Here is a 25,492-nt window from a genome sequence, read left to right as displayed (position 1 = left end):
ATTTAAGAAATATCCTAAAGATAAACCATGTTTATTTTGGAAAATATAAAAAAGTGCAGATTATTATGAAAAAAAAAAACAAAATATAAAGTATATTCTTTACTTTCCCAAAGTTTATGACAGAAACAATATCAAACTAAAAATATTTTAACAAATAAAATACATAGTTAATAATTATATCAAAATTTATCTTGTAAATGATTCAAAGGTGGCTGCTTGACATTCAATAAGCAAACCGAATTTTTGCCTTCAGCACCACAGCCAGTAAATACCACAGCACAAAGTGCAAATGAAGACATTGCCGCCCAATACTTTTCGCACCATCGATTTACTAGGTTTAAATTATTTTTATTTTTTAGTTGCATGTGTGCCATGCAAAACCGATTAGTTGTGTCTTCCATTGATTTACATACAGATTCTAATACAACTTTGTTGGTTGAATGCTCTTCAATATTTAACTTGGATGTTGACCATATATTATCATATGGAGCCATTAGGTTCTTTTTCAGATGAACTTTACCTGTGAAATATTAAAATTCATGTTAACACAAGTTAATAGGGTTTTTTTTAAAATCTAATTATCATCATATAATTTGAATTATATATATTGATAATTAGTAGCAAATTGTAATTAGAAAAATATAATAGATAAATAAATATAACAGAAATATACAAGGAATATATTTATTTTGTACAGTATAAGACTTAAATTTGGTTAACAATAGAACCTCAATAGTCGATAGACCAGACCACGGTCTTAGATTATTCAGACAAACTCAGACCAAATAATGTTTGTATTACTGGAGATCATTTAAAAAGTATACAAATGTTAACACATTTTGCTCCACCACTAAACTAGCAAGTCTGATACAAATTACGAACAAATCATTTTTAGAAAATATAAATTCACAGAAAGATGTAAAAATAGAGTGGGTTAATTTGATCCAATTATTTATTGATAAAGTCATGACAAAGTAACATTGTTATTTCGTCATGGATAAAGTAATCAGTGATTGCTTTTTGTATAGTATTTTCACAATATTTGAATAATACACATGGTATACCGTGCAGTGTACTTATAGTCCTACTTAAGGAAGAGTATATGTCACAAAAAAAAAACAGCACCTAACCAATGATAAAATGAGGGAACACCAATCTTGATTAATGATTAGAAAGTTTCTATCCTCAATATTACTAATTAGTAGATTATAGATGCACGCTATATCAAAAAATAATTATCTAAATTCTAAGGTGCAAATATTAAATAAAGAATTTAATGGTTCATAATTATGAGTATATAAGAGTTCCTCCTGGGAGGAGACGTCAGGTAACAAAGAAACCAATGTTGAACTTTTTTAATTATATAATGATTTTTATGATGAAGATTTCAAACTATGGTTCTTTACTTAAAGATGGGTCGACTAAAGAGTTGTAAAGTATAATTTAAGAATGTTTGTAAATTATTCATTATTGGAATAATTCAAATTAAAACTATAAAATATAAATATAAAAAAAAAAAATTACAAGTGTAACACTTGAATTGGGTTTTTTAACTAGAAAAAATTTTAAATCAATAAAATATTATATTGTTATTTTTTGTTGCGATATTTATCAGTCTTATTAGAATTTTTATTAAAATGATAATCACCTTTGGCTGAACTTTCTGAAACACTCTGCAATAACGCTAAGAACTTTTTAAATGTTTCTATATGCTTGACATTTATTTTTATTTTTTTATTAACAAATTCAGCTAATCTCTTCTGACCAATTAAATATGCATCTCCGTATGTTAGTGCTATACATTAAATAAAATTACATTAAAAGTTGAAAATTAATTTGAACAATGAAACATACATTTGCATAATTTTAGTTGTACGAGTAACATAGTAGCACGACTGTCTTCAATAGAATCATGTCCAAGATTACCACATTGAATATTCATATCCAAGAAATTTTTGGCCAAAAGTTTTAATTTACTTTTAGACCCTTTATTTCCATTCAAATTGAAAATAACACTAGTGTCTATAATGTATGGATGGAATAACTACAAAATATATATAATCAAAAACTGTTCTTTTAGGTGAAACACAATATAAGCCCAAGATATTTTTTTTATACCTTCAATGCATCCAAGTCACAATTTAATGACTGTCCAATCAAAATTGAATCTGGAGATAATATTTTTATTATATCTTCTTGTACATCTGTTAAAGTGGTTTTGACATCCTTAAGTTTTGAAGCTGTTATTCCAGAATATATAGTTAAATAATTAGTAATTTTATTGGTGGGTTTCACCAAAGACTCATATATTACCTAAAAATTAAACATAATACACATAAAAAAAATGAAAATATTAAGACACCTAAAAGCAGATTGGTATGATATTTTTGATACCTATTTTAGGGTTCATACAGTGAAAATTAATAAAACTTATACAAGAGTAAACTAACATTCCAATGAAGGTTTGTATAATTGAAATGTAATTCACTCTCGGTGGTGTACACAGAAGGAGAGGGAAGGGTTTGGGGTTATGTTCTCTCCCATTGTCCCATAAACTCCCTTATTTGTATCTTTGGTACTAGCACAAAAATACATTTAAATGTTAGGGTTGGGATTTTATAGCATTTTCATATTTTTTTATGAAATGCTTAAGAAATAGCTTAACATTGGTTTCATAATTTAGAGAACTGAAATTAAAAATTTTACTTTGCATATTTTTGCATTTTGACTTATTTCTTAACAAAAATTGGTAACGTTATGAAATAACATTTAAATTTTTAAGAGCAAAATATATAGTATAGTAAACAAGACCGACTACAGGGACAAGCACATACGTATCATTTTGTATTTAATTTTAAACTTTTGTTATCTGATGATTTTAATGTGCCCTTTTATTGTCATTTAATAGTTTGATTATCATTGAATGAGTTTTGAAATCTTTAGGTATAAATTATATTAATTTGTTGAATGCGTGTGGAAGCTATTTGGCGCCATGAGGATCATTCAGCAACGCGTTTGACACCATTTGGCGTCCAATAAATATTTAAAATAAATGGTTTAATATTCCCTACACATAACTAAATGTTATTTTATTAATATTTAGCATGGATTAAACGCGTGTTTTTAAATATGTATACATACGTCATTATGAGAAATGTCTTTATTTTTTTTTTTTACTTCACCATACGCACTGGGTGAAAACTGCAAAAATATGTACGCAGTCAATAATATAGCTGACTAGTGTACTCACTACTCGTACTTACTATACTCGTTGTTTTTGGTTGAATGTGTTGTGATTATTCTTTGATTTAAAATTACAGTTTTTGCATTTTTGTCATATTTATTGCATACTTTTAGCACTTATTTAGCGATAATTAAGGTAATATATAGAGCATATTTTTTGCTATTTAAAGTGCTATAAAATCTCAACCCTGATTATTATTATAACATCTCTGTGAAAGTTCTTAGGCTGTACACTGTCCACTCTATGGCTCATATTTATTAATAAAAACTTACCTCTAATTTTTCATTAACAATGGAAACTCTAGTAAGTTCATTTCTACCAATAGATGTATAACACATTTCACAATCAATTGCATACATGGGACTGTTATCAGTAACAGGCAAGTAATGATTTTTTGTAAAACGGAAGCCATCCATTGTAAATTGACGTTTATTGGTAGGTAAAGGATAATTGTGAATCATCATTTGATTTAAAGACATCAGCAAACGTGTTCGTGAGCAAATTTCTTTATCCTCAACATTTTCTTTTTGTGTTGATGTAGATTCTGAGACTACATCATCGGTTATTGAAGTTGTATTATCGGTATCTATTAAAATATAATTGTTTTATTATTTATTACACTTTTGTAATTGACAATTTTATTTTGATTGCCAATAACCATTTACATAACTTCTTAGTAGTACACAACCTAGTATTTACCATAATCAGCACACCAACTTGGGGGTAGCTCAACTTCAATAGGTGGTAAAAATTTATACTTTGAAAACATTGGCAAAGAACTTTTAAAATGAGAAAAATCTTCTTTAGTATTTACTTCACATCCATCGATTATTAAAACACAAGTTTGATTTAAGTTGCACTGCATTTCTAAGCTCGACCATCTAAAACGTTTAAATACATTTTTTTCAAAATCATTAAGTATTTTCAATAACCAACCAACTTACTTTGGAACATATTTTCCTGGACCATAAACAGAATATAAAATTAACTCATTTAGGTCAGAAGGTAATAATGGACTTTCACTGAAACCACTATCATTTAACTGTGACAATTGTCCACGGGCATTTAGTAATATTCGCGGGAAAGTCTGAAAAAAAAAGTTCATTAAATATAATAATGCATTCATTTTGTTTAAGTTAATGGTGAAAATGTATTATAACAATACTAGTGTATTCATTTTTAATATGTCTTTAAAGTTTAAACTGAGTCAGTAACTATAATTAAATAAATATATGTTTCAAAATACACTTTTGATGATGATTGCCATTGAAACATTAACATGAAAAAAAATCAACCATCAAATATATTATAAAACAATAGGTATAATTGATTCACAAAGATGTGTGATATGAATTTTTAATAAATACAAACATAGAGAGTACAATATTGGACTTTTCAATGTACAATATTATTTTACATTGTAATTTATAGAATTATGATTAGGGAGATATTATTGTATAAATGTCTTTACAGCAGTAGATACATTTTAGATGCAGTTTAATATATTTTGCTATCTATTACAGAATATGACTAAAATATTGAATTGATATTTTATATGAACTAGTGATATCTTGAAGTTTTGTCTTTAAAACAAAAGATTTAACTTTATCTGTTATCAATTTAAAATAAAACTAGTTCGTTATATAGGTGTTTGGTTTATTTATTCCTGCTTGTACGTATAATTTATGTTGATTAAAATAATACTCCAGCAGACAAAAATAATCATACATTACAGTAGAAATTGATACTGTTAAACACATTTAAATAAAAAAAGGTAGGTAGTTATGTGTTTAATTATTAGCTTATCCCATTGAGAGTTAATTATATAGAAATAATCATATATTGCAATATTTGTACCACCTATTCTTTGCATGTACAAAAATATAATGCAAATTACCTTAAGAGAACTTTATAAATTAAGCATTATTTTAAAGTAATTTGGTAAAAATAAAAACAAATCCATGGAAATATACATTTTAATTGTTAATTAGAAATTAATATAGGAGCAACACTTACAATATATTCATAAATCCAAGAACCTACTATAATGAATTTCCTGAGGAGTTATTTTACATAATTTAATTACTAAATTTACAATAATGTAGGCAAATCATTTATTTTGACATATATATATATATATATATATATATATAGTATGCATTACTATGTACAATCATATAATAAGAATATAATGTATACAATAATATATTTCTAAATAATTGTTTTAATTGTCTAGTATAATAGTTGCTAGTTATTAATATTTATGAAATTTATAGATGTAAAAAAATCGTTTATTTTGTAATACTTACTCTCAAAATTTTTTTTTTCTCTTTTAAATACAGTTTTAATTTTGAGTACTCTTCTTCTGTAAGTGTTTTCGCACCGTTGGCGGACGGAGGTTGCTCACAAGTACGTTTGTACTTGACGACTGGTTGAGCGCTCGACGACAAAGGCGACATCAACTTTCGCTTGCCCATGTTAATCGCAACGAAGTGTGAACAGTGAACACAGAAGTACAAAAATCACATCCACTTAGCAGCAGTGACCAGTGGGCAGTGATCACCAAAGGGCGAAGACCACGTGCTGAACAAAGTATAATCTGCGTTCTGTACTTCTGTGGTATAACTGAACGGGTATAATAAAACAATTATAATAGCCGTGACCGTAAAATCCTTATATCCAAAGACCGAGAGACCGCGGTCGCACTCGCGCAGTCCGGCGCCCGCAAGTCGTGACCGATTGCACACCAAAATCAAAATCACTCGTGTAGTCGTGAGCATTCATGCAGCTCGTGACGTAAATATTTTTGTTGTCAACGGATAATGCGTGATAACTGATAACGACCTCGTGAGGGTTGTGATAAGAAACACGACGTTCGCGCAGTATGGCCACCGACAAGATTGTAAAAAGTCTTTCTCGTCAAGACAGCTGCAACTTCAGCTGTTTTCAGTGTTTTGTTTGACGACAAATCATCATTGTATCAGTAATATCATTGTTATGTTTTCCATTTCTACTTTCTACTTTTCATTTTTCTAGTTTTCAGTTATCCACTATCCAAAGTTCCAGTCGTGTTCCACTGTTGTCCGTGCCAGGCTTCCAGCCTTCCTGGCCAGCTTGACGCTTGCTCTCTCACGGTCCTACGACTCACGAGTCTCACCCCGTCAAAATCTAACCCTCTCACGACGGCCGCCGTCTCCTCACCCACTCGCTCGCAGTAGTGCAGCACCCACAGCGCGGCCGCTGGCTATCGAAGTATCGAACCGTTCCACTCGTCCCGTCGACGGCTCGCTCTCGCGGTGCTCTTAGAAAAGTGTACCGTGCTATTATTACTGCGACTCTGAACTTGCCAGTGTACACACCACTCGCTTTCTAGCCTGTCGTGCCGCGTCACAAGACCCAAAATTCTCCTCCTCCGACACACTCGGCATGCGACCTTTGACGTCGCCGTTCAACAGCGACCAGTCCGCAAACGCCTGACGTAGAAATCCGTGTTCCAACTTGACGCCAAGGCGGGCCACCGCAGACGGACACGCGCCCTCTTGTCCGAGCGGCGTTGGCTACAACAAGTCAGCAACTGTGCTCCCTCATCCCCGAACGGCCGGCGGTACCCCGTCGAACGACTAGTGAGTTTGGAAACGGTTTTCGGCGTACCGATTACGGGAAACCACCCCAGTACCCCACCAGCGTATGTAGCCCCCAAGCCCTGATTAAGGGGTGTCCCGGGGCCCATTTTTATCCCCATATTATTTATTTTTTAATGCATTCCAAACAATTTTCAAAAAAATAATTTTAGTACTTAGGTAGTAATTGTAAAATAAAAATATTCTTAATTTTATATCACGAAAAATTACTAAATTATAATAAATATTGTACAATTTATATTCTATGATGAAGTTTAAAAAATGGGACTTATGAACTACATCGTACACATGGTCGCATGAATGATAGTCTTTATTATCTATGATTGGTAATACACCTAGTACAAAATTACATCATTTTATACAGTCGTAAAAATATAGGGGTATAATTTTTTTGAAGTTAAATTTGAAAAGGGGCTCAATCGTTAATCCGGGCTTGCGTAGACGGTAGACCGTGACGTCTTGTCGTTATTATTATTATTATTATTATCAAGTTAGAGTGTGTGCGAGTGCGTGCGCGCCTAACGCTGCCGAACACAATAGCAAATTGGCGGAATTTCTCGACCAACGTCTCCGATATGCACCACCTACTTTAGTTTGTTGTTATTAGTATTATTTTCCCTCGTCAAATAGTTCTCGTAAAATTTTTACATTACCCGTTCGATTTGCCTCACGTTTTTACACGGGTTTTTTTTATTTTTACTTCGAATTCTATAAAGCGTTTAACTTTGTGTTGTTATCAACGAGGTCGCTAACCGCGGCTGCTAAGTGAAATGCACTCGGCACGTCCGTTCGTAGTCGTATCTGCCGAGTGATTGTAGATAGTGCACGCAGCACGCATTTCCGATTGATCACTGCAAAAATGCAATGTGCATTGCTCTATATTGCAAATCGTGACTAGTGACGTTTCTTCGTGTGACAGCATTGGTAGGTGTTTTTGTTGATTTTACGGTTTGCAGGGCTATTGAATGTTATTATTTACGACTTCGTCGTCCTTCCAACTGTGCTACAGCAATTTTATGTTCTTTACACTCCGCGCGCCGACTACCTGCTGATTTTATAAATTGTTTATGTATTCGTGTTTGAGTAGAAGACGTTTTCAGTTGTTTTGATTTCAGCATAACATTATGTGTACCTACTACCTTGGTCAAATTCAATTCGCTTACCGTTATTCCACAACTTAAAACATTTTTTATTTTTGACCTAATATGTTAGTTTGTATATTTGATTTTCTAATCGGTTTTGACATAACTAAAATAAAACAATCTATAGATTTTATAACCTAGGTATTTAACATTGACATGCAATATAAAGCTATAAAATATAAATTCTTTATTTTATCAGCTATACAACTCTAGTATATTAGGTATTCAAAAATGCATCAAAAGTAAAATTTATACTTAATACATAAGATGTAAATTTAATTTAATTGAAAAGTGTTTTTGCTAAAAATTTGATTTTATTGCCTCATTTATTATTACAATCCATCTATTGGAATAATTAAAAATTATAAGTCAATTAAGTTTATGAATACCAAAATAGACAGACAGTTAGGTTGTACTGTTGTTGCAGGAACGTTAGTAAAATATGTGACATTGAGAAAGAAAAAAATAGTTATAACTTATGCAATAGAACAAATGTTTTAGCAATCCAATGTTTGCCTATTCATGTTTTATATACTGTAATAAAACTCATTTAATTAAATACTTTTATGTAATATTTTTTATAGATACATAATGAGAAACCGGAGCAGATTTACTAGCCAATCTGATCAATCAGACGATCAAATTTTTACACCGGTTGTACACACAAGGTAAAATATTCCTCATTGATTATTGTATAATCAATCCTTATAAACATAGAATATAACTACCTAAGTTATACTTATATTTATTGATACGTCTAATGTTAAGGTCAAAATTTTCAACTATGCATCATACACGTGGAAGTAGTGATCGTCATGGAGGAGATGATTCAAACAACATTGGTAAAATATTAGTATAACTTAATGTTAAAAACCTACTTATTAATATTATTTTTTATTTTATAAACACAGAAGGAACTAGAAGAAGTACCAGGAAACGAAAGTTAAAATATGAAAATTATAGTGATACTTGGATTGTTGGTTCTCAAGCACTTAAAGGTTATCCAAATATGGTAAATGAAGAAGGAGATGGTAAACTTTATTTTATTTTTATAATTTTTCTTACGCTCAATACTCAAGTATAAACCTAATAAATATAATATATATTTAGTTGAACGGAGAATTACCAGAAATTATAGATTGAAACAAGAAGTAGATGATGATGAAGATGATGATGAAGAAGATGATGATGCTAATGCTGAGGCTGATGCTGATGCTGATGACCAAGAAAATGAAGAAGAAGAAACCAATCATAACTCAACAATAAGTATTAAACAAGAAAGTAAACATGTGTCTGTTACAACTGAAAATAATGATAGTCGTCCAAGAACAAGAAGAGCTGTAGCTGAAGCTAGTGACAAATCCAATGACCAAAATGTCGATAACGAAGATTTGTATACTCGTATAAAACGCACACGAAATAAAAATCAACCTAAACCTAATAGTTAGTATAATTTATACTATAAAATTATTGAAAGATAATAATGTATTCTGTATAAATCAATTTTATAGCTGCTACAGAACAAAGTAGCGATGAATCTATGAGTTCTGAAGAGTTAAATAATTTGAAATTTGAAGATTATTTAACATCCATTAAGAAGTTGAATGGCAAAAAAAAAAGGAGGACTATACGATTAAAACAATGCAGCATCAGGCAATCCAATCGACCAAGGTATTATAGATACAGTTTGCGCAAAGTTAAACCAATGGTCCAAAGATTTCAAATACATTCAGAAAAAAATACAAGTAAGTTTGATAGGTACCTATTAAATTTTATTTTGTTAATGAGTAATTAAAAATAAGAATACACCAGGCGGCATACAAAAATACTAGTTTGCGCATGTATCTCTGCTATGGGCAGCTAGGACTGCTGCTTATACCACCTGCCCCATCGTTTATACATGCATGTACTGGTATACTCTGATTCTGAGTAGAGTAGATTTTTTCTAGTATTTCACTTGATTCATTGGTTGCCTTATTGCCACTTCATACCAATTTTCAAGGTAATTTTAGAAAAATATGCATAGAACTTGTTGATTACACAATTTTATATGTGTTACCATTGAGTATATTATAATAAACTAATAATTATAATCAATGTGTTACTTTTCTAAATATCCTTTGAAAATTTAACTTAAGTTCCTCATAAATTATTCTTACCACAAATAACAAATAAAAAATTTCGAATCTACAGTCACTAGTTTTTTATAAATGTCAAGCCTTAGGGTGAGGTTAGGTAAAAAAAATATTCTTATGGCTTTGAAACTCTTACCACTATGTACATTGTTATTTACAGTTTACAATGTATGATGCTTTTTTCAAAATATTTTGATTAATTTTATAGTACATTTATATTGACAAAAAATAATAAAAGCTAATAAGTACCAATTTGTTTTTGAAAAAAATAGTTGAGCCTATAGTGTTACTAATAGAAAAATAAATCACTGATAGCAATATATAATAATATAGGTATCCTTCAAAATATAGGCTGGCAGACCATTCACTTTAATCATTTGTGTATGCTCATTTAGTTAAAATTTAACATATCTATTACAGTTACCTATTGAATAACAAAGTACACTCAATACAGAATACATACTCTATAGCAGAGGTAAACCCTTGGTTTTTTGATATTTTTTTTTTATAATCAATAATTATGTAATTTTTAATTTTTATTCAACTTTTTGTTTTTAGAATTAACTTATATTCATAATGATATTAACATCCTGTAAGATAAAGTTATGGTCTGTTGTATCTTAGTAACTATATAATAGTGTACCTATATACTTATATAACAATTATTATTTTGAATATTATCTATGTAATATAGTATTTATACTTTTTTTGAAAAAATCAACAATAATTGGTTGATTTCAAAGAAATGATGTTGATGATATAGCAAAATTATAATTGAATAGCTATAACTAATTAAAAAGTAGGTGTATCTCAATTAATAAAGAACTGTGATAAAAGTAATGTGTATAATATATTTATAAATCTTTGATCTAAATTATAAGTAGTACTATTTTTATTTTACTGTTGTAAAATGTAAAGATGTGACATTTATATTTGATTTATGCATATTTTTCTGAAGATTTTACCATTTATTGTTTTATAATAATTAAAATAAAACTATGGTTTTATTTTTATAATTTATAATTCCACTTTCTACCATCTGTGACCAATTTTAAGTGTCTTTCCTCTAACTTGTGTTGATAAACATATTATTTGTAATCACAATTTTATAGTTTTATTTGGTTTTATATATTCCTTTTATTTATTTATAGGAGCTATAAAAACTCCTTCAAAAATGGTGAATGGTCCGAGAAAACGTCGATCTTCATCTTCATCTGATTCAAGTTCTTCTGGTATATCTGATAACGATTTAGAAACATCTGTCAACCAAACTCAAGTTATTAAAAAACCCAAAGGTCATACAAGAGATGATAAAAATAAAAATAAAACATCTCTAGAAGATATCAAACCAATTGTAGTAGACAGTGGTATTGGTTTTCATAATATTGGTGGTTTACAAGAACATATTGACTGTCTTCGAGAAATGGTTGTTTTCCCAATGATTTATAGAAATGTTTTTGAAATGTTTGAACAACATCCTGCAAAAGGAGTGATTTTCCATGGACCACCCGGAACAGGCAAAACATTACTTGCCAGAGCATTAGCTAATGAATGTAGTAAAGGTGGACAAAAAGTATCATTTTTTGTGCGTAAAAGTGCTGATGTATTATGCAAGTGGGTTGGTGAATCAGAAAGACAACTTAGATTACTTTTTGATAAGGTAAATTTTTTAAATTTCTATGTAAAATGCTTTTTTCAAACAATTACTTAAAACGTAAGGATAATCACAGTGGCGTATAGAGAAACTTAGTCGCCCTAGGGCTATAAGAGACAGAGGGATCCTCATTAAGGATCCCGGTTTCATTGTAATTTTGTCCACAAACCTACGATCTACGGGAATAATGATACTGTTCTGTAGAATCAACCAAATTTGATAAAAAAAAATTAACTTGTAGAAGGTAATAATATAGGTTGCATTGAACTCCGTCTTTAAATGTTTTAATCTTAAATTATGTAATATGTGTTAAAATTATTAAAATTTCAAGCTTTTTACAAATTATACCTTTTTTGAAATAAAATAAAAAATCAGAGTTCAATGCAGCTTGTAGGAAGTCTTCTTCTCTCAGATCCATATCACCCCCTTCCCTCCTAAATAGGTATCAGGCAGTAAATTAACGTAAAATTTCAAAAACTGGCACCGGGCTCAGAAATTAAATTATAATAAAAATATTAATTATTAAATATTGATTCTAGAAGCTAATAATAATTATAAGGATTGTATGGAGACAATGATGTATGACGTACAAATCACAATATTTTTATCAATCGATTTTAGAACTGTGAAGCTTACATCATGGTGCCTGCCTTAGAAATTATATACTTAGAATAGCTGTGCTGCAGTTACTGTGTAATTTATTTTTCAACTAATCACCCTTTTGGAAAACCAATGACGTATATAACTATGTAATATACAAGATAATAAACACCTCCACTACATTTTTTTTTGTGTTTTTAATCAAATTATATTCAACATAAATATGATTTAAATTTAAAAAAAAAGGTTCAGAATTTTTTTTTTTTAATGTAATGATAAAGTTACTGTGGTCCCCCAACTTGGACATACCTTGGGGGCCCCGGCCTAAATACGCCACTGGAACATCAATATTAATTGTAGTTGTCTTTATTTTAAAAATAATCCAATTTTTATATTTCCCTAGCCTTGATACTAAAAATAAGTTATATCTATGATGATGAATTATAAAAAATAAAGTTGACTAGTTTTAGAATATTTTATGAATAATTTATATACGATAAACTGCCAGTTTTTTAAATCTAAGTTCCTATTTATTATATATAAGATAATCATGTAAGAACTAAATACATGATAATTTATTATTATTTTTTTATTTTAAGGCAAAAGAAATGAAACCTTCTATTATATTCTTTGATGAACTTGATGGTTTAGTACCTGTACGTTCGGGGAAACAAGATCAAGTACATAATAGTATTGTTACTACCATGTTGGCTATGATGGATGGATTAGAAAATCGCGGTGATGTCATTGTTATTGGCGCCACAAACCGTATAGATTCTATAGATCCTGCTCTTAGAAGACCTGGGCGATTTGATAAAGAGCTTTACTTTCCACTTCCAACAGACAAAGTAACATTGAATAACTATGATAAATTAAACCTTTGCCCCTACAATTCAATTTTTTATTACAGGACAGATTACAAATATTACGTATTGTAACTAGCAAATGGAAGAATCTTCCTGAAAATGATATACTAGTAAAACTATCTGAAGAAACTGTTGGTTATACAGGTGCTGATTTGAATTCTCTGTGTTCTGAATCAGTATTGCAGGCATTAAATCGTACATATCCACAAATTTATAAAACATCAAAAAGACTACTCTTAGATTTAGATAAAATTCTGGTATTGTTTATTTTATTTTATTAAATCTCATTTTAAAAAAAGCTCTTTGTAGTGTTTTTTAAATTAATTATTACTGTAATAAGCTCTCCAAGGCTAATCAATTTAACTAAAAATGTTACTCTAAAATAATATTAATTTTAGGTAAAACTTGAAGATTTTGAAAAAGCCATGAGTAAAATTGTACCAACCACTGAGCGGAACGTTGTGCTCAATCCTAAAAAATTACCAAGTATTTACCGTCCATTATATGAAAGTGTACTGGAGGATTTTATATCCTATATAAATAAAATATTTCCAGAACTCAATTCACAATCAAATCAAAGGTAATGTCTATTAATATATATTCAAAGTAAATAATATATATATTATATTGTATCTCTATTATATATATATATATAAATATATTCATTTTGAATTGGAATTTTATTAATTTAAATTATAATTTTATTATTTGCATTTTAGACTGAGAGTAGCAAAAGCTCCTCGCCTTCTGGTTCACGGCTTATCGGATTCAAAAAATGTTTTGGTTGTTCCAGCACTTCTACAGCATTTTGAAAATTGTTATAGACATACATTAAGCTGTACAACATTACATAGCAATTCAGCATATTCTCCCGAGGAATCTATTGTACAAGTAATACTATTATAATATTATTAATTATTATATAATTATAACAACCATGCATTTTTAAATAATAATTATATATGTATTATATTTTTCCTTACATTATTCATTTTATTCATTTGTAAAGTTCCTTAGTTGTTTACTAAATATTGCCTTAATATGTTTCAGATTTTTAAAGAGCTTCCTAAACACCTTCCTGCAATTTTATTTATTCCAAATGTAGGTGAATTTTGGACCAGTTTAACATATTCATTACAAAAGCTGTTCTTAGAATTATTGGATACATTAGATATTACTCTTCCTGTGTTCATATTAGCAACATCACTTTATGATTTTAAGGATTTGCCAAAAGAAGTAAAAACTGCATGCAATAATACAACTTATATATTCCAACTATAAATATTAAATGTAATATAATTATTTATTAATTTTTTTTACAGATATCATACCTATTTTTTGGTGATAAACGAAAATATTCTATTCCCAATCCACCGGAAAAAGCTGTACAATCGTTATTTACTATGTTACTGGATAAAGCCCTTACACCACCTATAATAGTTAATGAACAATCATTAGAAGAATTACCTATCGCTCCTATACCTAGTCCTCCAAAACTAAGTGAATCCGAATTAAAAAATATTATTTGTCAAGAAGAAAACACATTAAGAGAACTCAGAATATTTTTACGAGATATTTGTGCCAAACTTGCTCGAAATAAACAGTGAGTTTTTTTTATTAAGTTTTTTCAGTTACTTTTAATAAGAAAGTTCTCTTTAGTATTTTTTAATATTAATTTAAGGTAACAAAGATAAAATCAAAAAATTCAATGTCTTTTATATTAAAATTTGAAAGGTAGAAATGTTTACTTACTATGTTGATACTTCTGCAACTATAACAAAAATGTAATATTCACAATGCAGTATTTTATTCTAGTTTTAAAAATTGCTACCAAAAATGTACCTACCACATTTCAGAAACTATGTTTATATTAACCATCAAGTATTACTCTTATTACTAAATGTGTATGGTAACATTTAATAGTCGTAAATCCATAGATACTCCTTTTATATTTCTGGTAAATCTCGTACATATTTTAAACATAGATACAAAACATTTGTTCTCCCAAACTGGGCTACACTGGTTTGGACCCTAGATTATGTACTATGGATGTAGCCGTACCTGTTTATGCCAAAATGACTGGAAAAGCTAGAGCCTTGGTTATTACTGCTCATGTGTGTATGATTGATAACCTAACCAAATAGAATCATGCGTACAGTCTGGGCTCTAGATTCATGCTCATACCATGTCTTCATCGTGGCATCGATAATTAGCTTGGTACAACCATAGTACATGATGTAAGATTTCTAGATGATAAATGATTCAAACTAATGTGTTTATAACTGCTTTTGCAGATTTTTCATGTTTACAAAGCCAGTTGACATAGAAGAAGTACCTGATTATTTAGATATCATCAAGGAACCTATGGATTTAGAAACTCTTATGAGTAAAATCGATAAACATAGCTACATTTGTGCCAGAGACTTTTTAGATGATATTGATCTTATTGTAAGAAATGCATTGGAGTACAACCCAGATAAAAGTGCAGAAGATAAACATATCAGACATAGAGCTTGTTCTTTAAGAGATAAAGCATATGCTTTTATCAAAGCAGAAATGGACTCTGATTTTGAAGATACTTGTCGGGATATTAGAGATAAGCGCAAAAAGCGTAATGCTACTGAGATTGAACAAACTTGTGTTCCTGATTTTGTACACACAATTAAGAAAGATCAAATAGTAGACAAAGACGGTAATTACTCATTTAAATTGGCTTATTTTAGGTTCTGAGCTCAGTAATAAAGAATTTTGTTATTCTGTGAATAATTGGTCCCTCTAAAGCACATATTAAACAATTAACATGTTATAAACTTAAATAATTAATATATTAGGAAATAAAAACAGATTGTACTTTACAGTTGAATTAATTCTGTAAAAATTGATTTGTATGATTAATTTTTTGCAAAACCAATTATCTATCTTTCTGCTAACTATATTTACTTTTATAAAATTTATTTAAACTGTAATAAATTCTACAGAATTGTTGTTTTGATTTCAACATACATTTCATTTCAAGTTTATTCATTATATATTTTCAAGAATATAATTTATTTTATTGTTTGACATTTTTAAATTTTGACACCTTAATAAAAACACTATTCAAACCTAAGTATGTAATAATAAGCACAATGCTACATTAATAATAAAATTGTGTCCTTGAATACAAGAATATTGTCACCCAAAACACCAAATGTTTATGTATAAGGTTTCGACCATTTTTACGTAATTAGTAAATACAAACATTATTTTTGCAGATCATAATGAAGATAATAATGGCAAGAGGAAAAAACGTCGTAATATGTGGCAAAAAGGTTTAACACCTAAGAAGAAAAAATACTCAAAAAATTCCAAAGTATATAATTTTCATTAATTTAATTAATACTTAGTTGATAACTCTTTGTAAAAATTGTATTACTACATTCTAAATTTTACTCCTATTGATTCAGGAACATGATGAAAATACAGCCAATGAGAATACTAGTAATCCCACAATTAATGGAATTGAAATTCGTAAGTATTAAATAACTAATATGTATGTTCCATTATAATAAAAACTGCATGTCAGATTATTAATTTTGCTACTTTTAGCACAATGGTCGGCATTTTTGTTTTTTATTCATATTTTATCAAGCAATTAAATATATTTATATTTTTAGTTGCACCCGATGAAAGTAGTAATGATAGCAACCATTCTATGGTGTGGGTGGACCGGTCAACTTCACCTAGTCCTACGCCTAATGAAAGTAATCAGCTAAGTTAGTAATAGTTATAATTAAAACTAATTATTTTTGACCTTAAATCAATAAACTATTGTTTTGTTATAAATATTAATTATTATTATTTCTTTTAATTATAATTATTTATGTATAGATTTGTCACCAATCATTCCCAAACAAGAACTTAAGATTGATAAGACCTTATTTCGTGCATTCATATGCAAAGATATAATGCCATTTTGGGATGAAATAGACGTTTATAATATTGATGATGGAATTGTTGATTTGTTTTCCATACTCGATAATAAAATTAGTCAGTATTTACAAATATGGGATCGATCCACCCTAGTTACGGTAATAATAACTTATGATTTCACTTGTTGTTTAAAAAAAAATTTAGAATTATATTTTTGAAGTCTATAATTATGCATCACTAAAGTAAAAATTTTACAAATATAATTAGTTTTGCATTAGTATTGATATTACAAAACTGTAATGTAGTGTATTATATTACATTAACATTATAACAGTGAAATATTTAAATAACTGTTTTTAAAATACAATTTATGTCTAACCCTTAAAAGTGCTAAGATTATAGTATACATTTTTGTTTTTGGTGATTATTTATATTTATTTTTATAGGAGTTAAAAGCAGAATTTGAAGAATTTAAGATTCAATATATTAAAGAGCTTGAAGAAAAAAATGTATAAATATGTCTTGCATTTTACTGTATCTAACTGCCAAAGACATTTTTAGTTAAACATCATATTACATGGTAAATTAGATATATATTTAAACTGTATTAACTTTTTTTATGATACTGATTCAGTTTTATACTGCCATTTTATTTTATAATTTATCTGATTGATTTTTTTTTTGTACCGAAATATTAAATTTCAAGTTTCCATTAATATAAACTTGTAACTAAAATGTTGTTATAATCTTAGGCATGTTATAATTTTAAATAAACTAACTGTGAATTAATTTAATTTGTTATTATTTATTTAAAACAACAATTCTGAAAGTTACATTGTGTGTATTACATTTTTTTTTAATTATAAATTCTATGCTTTTGGAAAACGATTCTAAACAAGGCTAAATGATTAATTAATGTTTAAGTTTATTTTATTCTGTGATATCACCATAAATGATAATAATGATAAATGTTAATAAAAGAAAGAATAATTCCAGTCTCATTATCATATATTTATAATACTAAAAAGTTTGACGTTGTATAATTCATCAAATTGAATTATAATTTAGTTTATCTTATGGGTGCAATAAAACCTTTCTAAAAAACAAACTAGTAAAATAAAAATGCATGGTTAAAAAATATTTTATTTAATAGAACGTACTATCTCATGTTTCAATGAAATTAATTTAATAGTTGTACTTGTGGCGTAGTGTAAATACTAATTCCTGTTTTCCCATGTATTAAAAAAAAATACAACAACATTTCCACTAAGCACCAACTTGGTTCAATAAAAACACTTGAACTTGAAGATGACAGGATTTTTCTACTCCAAAACCTAATGATTTACAGAAAAATATTAAAAGATAGACATTGTATGTGTTTACTCTATGTGCCTAAACAATAAAATAATATATGAATACCCTTAATCGTGGTAGGTGTGCTGAGGGTGTTTAGCACCCTGAATTTTAATGCTAGCACCCCGAATCCTGTGATTATAACTTATATTACTACCACCATAATATTTCCATTATAACTACATTTATTAAAAATTCAAAACAGATTAAAAACGTTTTGTTGCTTATACCCCCTTGATAATTTTGGGTGATTTGAGCCTATGCATAGATAATATAAGATCTTATATTATCTATGCGCCTATACACTTAATTTTTCAGGAAGTACTCAAACAGTCGCACGGATCGAAGTCACTGTTATAAAATATTAATATTGTTACTTTTTACCAGGCCCGTGCGCAGGATTTCATAATGGTAGGGGGTTTGAAAAAAAAGTTTATAAAATAGATACATCAATAATTAGCAAATGTTATATATTAATATATTATACACAATAATAGTGATGTGGTATTGTATTATGTTAGCATTATTAATTATTACAAATAAGATTATAAATTATTTAATATAATCGATCAAAAATGAAAAACAAGATTTATATTTTTTTGATTGAACCCCAACAACCCCTCCCATCCCCCCTTTGCGCACTGTCCTCGTTGTTACAATAGGTAAGCCATGATGAAAATATTAATAATAAATAGTAGCCTTAAATATTATATCTTAATTTCTGGTCTAATATAAAATAATTAAATAAATAAATATCAACGTCTAATCAATATTATTATGTAGGACCCGCACAAAAATCACAGAATTATGTGCTAAAATTATCAGTCCTTGGAACTAATTTGGCACTACTGTTATCGTAGTATACCGCAGTTAATAGGAAGGCTACCAGCCAGCTACCACGTATTTATCACGATACCAATATACCATATGTATTCGGTGATAATAGATCGAAATATCTAGTAACTAGTAAGGTCAGCCCTAGTTTCGACCTTTTTTTTTTTCGTCAACTGTGGCGGATTAACAATTTTTATTTAATACCTAGTAGGCTAACAGTTCATCATGTTCCGTAATATTTCTACTGCGGTGAAAGGATGTACCGAAGTCGTGGCGACCACATCCACCAAGGCGCCGTGCCCAGGTAAACCGTCTAAACAAACTGTGCCACCTAGGCCGATCTACCTGACCAACTTCACCTTGCAAAGTAATCTGCTATCCAAGAAATCATTGACTCCAGTTACCGCGACCCAAATTCGTTTGGTCCACACCGATTTCAAGATCCCAGATTACACCGATTACCGTCGTAACTCCGTGAAGGACCCGAGCGCTTCTAACCGCGACACATACGAAAATCGAAATGCCTTTACATACATGGTTCTTGGTACTGCCGTCACTGGCACAATGTTCTGCGCTAAGGCAATCGTTCACAAGTTTGTCTTGTCAATGGCACCAGCTGCCGATGTCTTGGCCTTGGCATCCATAGAAGTTAACCTTGCTGATATACCGGAGGGCAAGAATGCAACCATCAAGTGGAGAGGAAAGCCCTTGTTCGTTAGACATCGTACAACCGCAGAAATCGAAACTGAACAAAATACCTCTCTGGCTGAACTCAGAGACCCAGAGGACGACTCTGTCAGAGTTCAAAAGCCCGAATGGTTGGTAATTGTTGGAGTATGCACTCATTTAGGTTGTGTACCAATTGCCAATGCAGGAGATTGGGGTGGTTATTACTGCCCATGTCACGGTTCACATTATGATGCAGCTGGAAGGATTCGTAAAGGACCTGCACCAACGAACATGGAAGTACCACCTTATAAATTCATTAACGATAATACACTTCTTGTAGGTTAATGTGTAATTTGAGGTGTAACTATTCAAGTTTTTGTCTTTAGATGTACATGTACGTTGTTAACATTTTTTAAATATATGTAATCCTACTATCTGAAATTTACTTTGTTTTTAAAGTCTAAAAGTATGAAATCTTAAACTAATGTTCAATAATATGTCATTTGTTTATGATAAACATATTTTCATGTAATTTCAAACATCTAGCTAAATAGTAAACATTACTTTCAATAAAATATTGTATAATTTATCCACAAACTGAAATATAAATAAAAAAAATATAAACACCAAATTTGTAATTGTTTGTCTTACAACATAATTACACGATATAAAACCTGGGTAGTTGCTTTGCTTTATATAACAACTAGAGTGTACATTGTCATTGAGGGCTTAAATTGTATTTTACTGTCATTTATATGATAAATCATTGCATACAAAAATCAAATTCTGAACAGAGGCGGTCAATACTACTATAAGTAAATTTGTTGATTTATTTTTATTGCTTCATAGTAGGTACCTAATTTAGGTACTCGTGTAGTATGATACCTACCGTAAAATGCTATCTACCAACAAACTGTACACATGCAGTATGCTACCTACAGGAAAATATGATATACCTACTCTTCTGTGTTGTATTTTTATTTAACTTTATTACGGGAAAGTAACTGCGGCTGAGTTATTAAGATAAACAACATATTATAACGTTTGTCGATCATACAACGCTAAATATCAATAAATGATTCTGGTAACTATCTGGTAAATATCCACTAAGCCCCATGATAACTTACTTTTAGATATTAAATTATTTTAGTTTATGTTGTGTCTTTCCACCTCGTCGTGTCACCCAACAGATATGTTATACTGCCAACCAAAAGAGAATGATGACAGTCAATAATTTAAACACAACCCGACAATTATCAATATATTTTAAGTTTTCTGGGATAACGTAAACACAACATAACAATATATTGTAACCTATTAAAATACTTAACAATGCTGATCATCAATACATTAAGTATATTTTAGTTAAGTAAATTGTTATTAATCAGTATGTAAAAATGGTAAACACCCTTAAACATTTTTAATAGGTAGCTGGTAGGTTGTAGGTAGCATACTACATGAGTACACTAATTTATTTTAACTAATACGATAAGTGAATTACTTTTTGCCAAAAATATTTAATTATTATACCTACCTAATAGTATATATTTATATTTTATATTATTGATTAACTTTTGAGTCAATACCGATTTAGTGTGAATAGGTTTGTAGTATTAATAAGCAATAACATTAAATTTATCGAAATATTTTGAATGTGTCGTTGTGACATTGTATAGGTAATATATATATATAATTCAATACTATACATAAAAGTTTAAAGTCCCATGAACAATAATTTTGAATTACAACAAAATAACTAAAATTCTTCTTCATTTAAATCATTAATTTTTTTTTTTTATTTTTTTTTTAAACAAGAGAATTGTACAATCTATAATTTAAAGGTTTACAATAAGCACAAGTGAAAAAAGAATAATATAGAAAAGACGAAATAATAGGGTAATAACAAACGGGTTGATAATTACGATTATTTACAACAATTCAGACAGGGGGCATGAGAGAAGAGACCATCCGTTGATGGGACTTCGTGGCGTGTGTTGGTGGAGGTTAGTTTAAAAGTAAATCACGACACCACGTTCGTTTTAGTCGCCTTTTGGGGTCACCGGGAATAGTGAGGATAGATAGTTCCGAAATCAAGGGATTGCGGTGATTGTGGAGATTGGTGTGCATGCGTTTGTAGAAAGACTTGCCAACGTTTTTAACTGTTTGGATGGAAAGATCTTTATGAAGAGTATCATTAGATATGTAAAATGGGGCATTAGTTATTTATCGAAGGCATTTGGATTGAAAAGTTTGGATTTTATTAATATTAGAAGGTTTGGTAGCACCCCATAATTGGATGCCATATTGGTTTGAGAAGTAATTTGTATAAGAGAAGTTTATTTTTAAGGTTTAGATGTTTAGATGTTAAGAGAAGGCGTAATTGACGAGTCCGATTATTTAGAGCAAGCCGTTTTGTGTGGATATGCGTTGCCCAGGTTAGCCGGCGGTCTAGATTAATTTAATCTTAAAATGTATAAAAAAAAAAAATTGAATTTTAATATTTTTTTAGATTTTTTCAGTATCAGCTACTATTATGAAGAACCAATAGGTATGCAATTTTCAAGTTTTAGCTATAAAAATTGTATAAGTTTTAAAACTCTTAAATGGTTAACACAAAAATTGTGCATTTGTCTTTCAATATCTTTAATATTTTTGAATAGATTATAAAAATTACTTATGAGGAACCTTGTATAAAAATAAAATGTTTAAGCTTTTTGACCAAGAACACTTTTTTATTTATATTTATAGAAAAAACTAAAACTTAAATCAAAATGTCAATAAAGATATCAAGAAGAGTCAAAAGATTTTGAAAATTATTCGAAGCATAAGTAATGTTACCTAATATAATCATTTAGTACCTACTACAGTGGCGTCATTTGGGGGGGGGGGCAAGGTGGGCATTTGCCCCTGTCTGATTTTAAAAGCAGCCCTATGGGCCGGTGTCCAGTTGTTGCCGTTTTACCATTATTATATTTTATTAGTGCAAAAACGTGCCAATAATAATGTTATAATAATATTTTTAGTCAAACATTTGCTGTCTGGGAATTTTATAATATTTTCAGAAAATATTAAAGTATGTACTAAGAAATTATTGTCACAATGATACATTTTTACTAATTGATAGTTCGAATATATTTAGACGTATGCGGGGACGTACACATTGTATGTATGTATTTATGTATGTTTGTTTGTGTGAGTGTGTTTTGTGAAGGAAAATGAACAGTTAGTATCATAATCTCGTATAGTTTAATTTCTAAAATCTAAAATGATTACAAATTCTAAAAACAACAACCGATTGACGCTCTTATTATTTATCATTGATCACGGACTTCATAACTTGCGACAGTCGTGTATGATTCAACTATTCTGCGTATTGTGTTAATTTAGTTGAGTACCTAAATTAAAATTAATTTTTTTCGTGACGCATGTTTACATTAATCTTTTAATTTGGGAAAAATATGATCTAAAAAAAATAGATGGGTGGTTAAGGGGTGCGACTAAAAATATAAAATTACCGCAAACTGCTCGAAAAGTATCGAAAATAATTTCTAGCATGTTAATAAACAGACAAAACTTGAGCCGGTATGAGCAAGCAATAAAAAAAAAATATATTATAATTTAAGATAATATTAATTTGTAAATATATCATATACTTATATAAGATATATATATATTATATAATATATACTTATATACTTATAATGAATCAGGTAAAATTGATTTATAGATAATGCTGTTAATAGATTTTCAAAAATAAAAAAAAGAAGATATCTTAATAAACTATTAATATTTTTGCGGTTTTTTTTACCCATTCGGGCCGGTCTAAACCTTTGCCCCCCTCTATTGAAAACTGAAATGACGCCACTGACCTACTAAGTATATAATATATATAGATAAAAAAAGAAAAGGTGGGTAAGTGGATGTCGCTCTGCTGTACAGTTGGTTACAAGTGAGTCAATGTAATGGATGTTGTTAAATTTGAATTCAATGATATAATATCATTGTATAAGAAAATCGATTCTGAGCGATAACGGTCAATCAGCCTATGATATTATTGTGAATAAAGTAATTTATATATAACCTATTTACGTGGAGCCTTGTTTTAATTTTTAAATCCTTAGCTATAAAAGTTGAACATTTTATAAATTTTTAACTACAAAATAATTATTAAATTTTAAATTTGATAAATTTTGTCAAAATGTGAACTTTAAATGCTTATAAAAAAAAATTGTGCTTATGTATTTTTAATATTTTTCAACTGTTAATGTAACAATATATCAGGAGCCTTGAATTAAATTTTCACGCTTTTTTACCCAACAAATACAATTTCATTGATATTTATAGGAAAAATTAAAAACTGACAATGTCCGTAAACAGCTCAAAAAAAATCAAAATATTTTCAAAATTGTGTGGTGTATAGAAAATGAATATATAAACATTCAGTAAAATTTTTATGTATCTACAGTAATTGGTTTTTGAATAACAACAAAATAGCAAAATCGTTACATGAGAAATCGAGTGAATATCCAATTTTGTAAAAATATGAACTTGAAACGCTCATAAAACTTTAATTTGATTTTTGAATTTGATCTTAGATTAAAAAAGAAAATTTTTATGAATTCTCAACTCAAAATAATTTGCTAATTTTTGTGATTTTTCCGTATTTTGTCAAGAATTGAACTTTAAATGCTTATAAATAAAAACTGTGACAACGAATTTTTAATTTTTTTCATCTGTCTTTGAAACAATAACCTAGGTGCCTTCTATTAAAATGTCAAGCTTTTTTAACAAACAAATAAAATTTTATTGATATTTATAAAAAAAAAACTAAATAAAAATGGAAACTGAAAATGTCCGTAAACAGCTCAAAATAAGTAAAAAATTCAAAATATTTGGCAAATGTTATGGTCTATAGAAAATGCTAATATAAACATTCAGTCAAAATTTCATGTACCTACGGTTATTTGTTTTAGAGTTGCACGAAAAACCAAAATCGATTTTCTCAAAAACAGATTTTGCGTAAAAATTCCCGTTTTTCCTTAATTTTTCTTTTGACCTCCCCAAATTACAACTAGATTCACTTTCCTATCAGCAAAGTTACTGTTGAAGAAAATCCAAGCACTTTTAGTGTCCTAAAAGATGATAACAGACACAAAAATAAAAAAATGAAAAAAAAATACACATCAGTATAATATCAATACATTCATCGCTTCGATCAGAATCTAAAAGTATCCAGAATTAATTTTGAATTATTACAAAATAATCGATTATGTCAAAAACTGTATTTTTCAAAATTCCTAAAAAGAGTATTTTACATTTTTAGATTCTGAGCGAAGCGATGAATGTATTGATTTTACAATGATGTGTGTTTTTTTTTATTTTTTTTATTTTTTTTTTTTTATTTTAGATTCTGAGCGAAGCGATGAATGTATTAATTTTACA

At 29.0% G+C, this 25,492-nt stretch overlaps 3 protein-coding genes across 6 annotated transcripts; 2 read left to right on the top strand and 1 right to left on the bottom strand.

Annotated features, from left to right (window-relative positions):
- Positions 1-84: 84 nt before the first annotated feature.
- Positions 85-6,245, bottom strand: LOC132951429 (RNA exonuclease 5). 2 transcript variants are annotated; one of them, XM_061023235.1, is made up of 8 exons: positions 5,554-6,245; positions 4,189-4,331; positions 3,944-4,125; positions 3,517-3,830; positions 2,119-2,313; positions 1,855-2,044; positions 1,649-1,795; positions 85-520 (listed from the first exon to the last, which is right to left on the bottom strand). In XM_061023235.1, exons 1-8 carry the CDS (start codon positions 5,719-5,721, stop codon positions 180-182), a joined length of 1,680 nt encoding a protein of 559 aa, XP_060879218.1. In that variant the 5' UTR covers positions 5,722-6,245; the 3' UTR covers positions 85-179. The 2 variants fall into 2 exon arrangements, with proteins under 2 accessions (XP_060879218.1, XP_060879219.1); XM_061023236.1 differs by lacking the exon at positions 1,649-1,795.
- Positions 6,246-6,284: 39 nt separating this feature from the next.
- LOC132951427 (ATPase family AAA domain-containing protein 2-like) lies at positions 6,285-17,983 on the top strand. Of its 3 annotated transcripts, none has more exons than XM_061023233.1 (19): positions 6,285-6,867; positions 8,612-8,695; positions 8,796-8,869; positions 8,939-9,058; positions 9,138-9,470; positions 9,539-9,772; positions 11,314-11,822; positions 13,016-13,264; positions 13,327-13,539; positions 13,681-13,862; positions 14,002-14,173; positions 14,333-14,518; positions 14,605-14,885; positions 15,577-15,974; positions 16,537-16,634; positions 16,729-16,792; positions 16,939-17,025; positions 17,153-17,352; positions 17,641-17,983. In XM_061023233.1, exons 2-19 carry the CDS (start codon positions 8,619-8,621, stop codon positions 17,707-17,709), a joined length of 3,546 nt encoding a protein of 1,181 aa, XP_060879216.1. In that variant the 5' UTR covers positions 6,285-6,867; positions 8,612-8,618; the 3' UTR covers positions 17,710-17,983. The 3 variants fall into 3 exon arrangements, with proteins under 3 accessions (XP_060879216.1, XP_060879214.1, XP_060879215.1); XM_061023231.1 differs by having other exon boundaries at positions 16,939-17,037; XM_061023232.1 differs by lacking the exon at positions 6,285-6,867 and adding an exon at positions 7,453-7,809 and having other exon boundaries at positions 16,939-17,037.
- Positions 17,984-19,491: 1,508 nt separating this feature from the next.
- Positions 19,492-20,681, top strand: LOC132950899 (cytochrome b-c1 complex subunit Rieske, mitochondrial). Its single transcript, XM_061022511.1, has one exon. It carries the CDS (start codon positions 19,607-19,609, stop codon positions 20,393-20,395), a length of 789 nt encoding a protein of 262 aa, XP_060878494.1. The 5' UTR covers positions 19,492-19,606; the 3' UTR covers positions 20,396-20,681.
- Positions 20,682-25,492: the final 4,811 nt, after the last annotated feature.

This window comes from Metopolophium dirhodum, chromosome 8 (genome assembly GCF_019925205.1).
Source record: "Metopolophium dirhodum isolate CAU chromosome 8, ASM1992520v1, whole genome shotgun sequence".
Classification (NCBI taxonomy): domain Eukaryota; kingdom Metazoa; phylum Arthropoda; class Insecta; order Hemiptera; family Aphididae; genus Metopolophium; species Metopolophium dirhodum.
The sequence above is the reverse complement of the archived record's forward strand: the minus strand, read 5'-3'. Positions and strand labels throughout refer to the sequence as shown.

What these genes read in the sequence shown, in the direction of transcription:
- LOC132951429 (XM_061023235.1), bottom strand. Translation starts at nt 5,721, where the DNA reads ATGGGCAAGCGAAAGTTGATGTCGCCTTTGTCGTCGAGCGCTCAACCA. An exon ending in AGAAAAAAAAAATTTTGAGA is followed by an intron (nt 4,332 to 5,553) that starts GTAAGTATTACA and finishes TTTTTTTTTCAG; the next exon opens with ACTTTCCCGCGAATATTACT. An exon ending in GTGACTTGGATGCATTGAAG is followed by an intron (nt 2,045 to 2,118) that starts GTATAAAAAAAA and finishes TATATTTTGTAG; the next exon opens with TTATTCCATCCATACATTAT.
- LOC132951427 (XM_061023231.1), top strand. Translation starts at nt 8,619, where the DNA reads ATGAGAAACCGGAGCAGATTTACTAGCCAATCTGATCAATCAGACGAT. An exon ending in AATACTCAAAAAATTCCAAA is followed by an intron (nt 16,635 to 16,728) that starts GTATATAATTTT and finishes CTATTGATTCAG; the next exon opens with GAACATGATGAAAATACAGC. An exon ending in ATCGATCCACCCTAGTTACG is followed by an intron (nt 17,353 to 17,640) that starts GTAATAATAACT and finishes TTATTTTTATAG; the next exon opens with GAGTTAAAAGCAGAATTTGA.
- LOC132950899 (XM_061022511.1), top strand. Translation starts at nt 19,607, where the DNA reads ATGTTCCGTAATATTTCTACTGCGGTGAAAGGATGTACCGAAGTCGTG.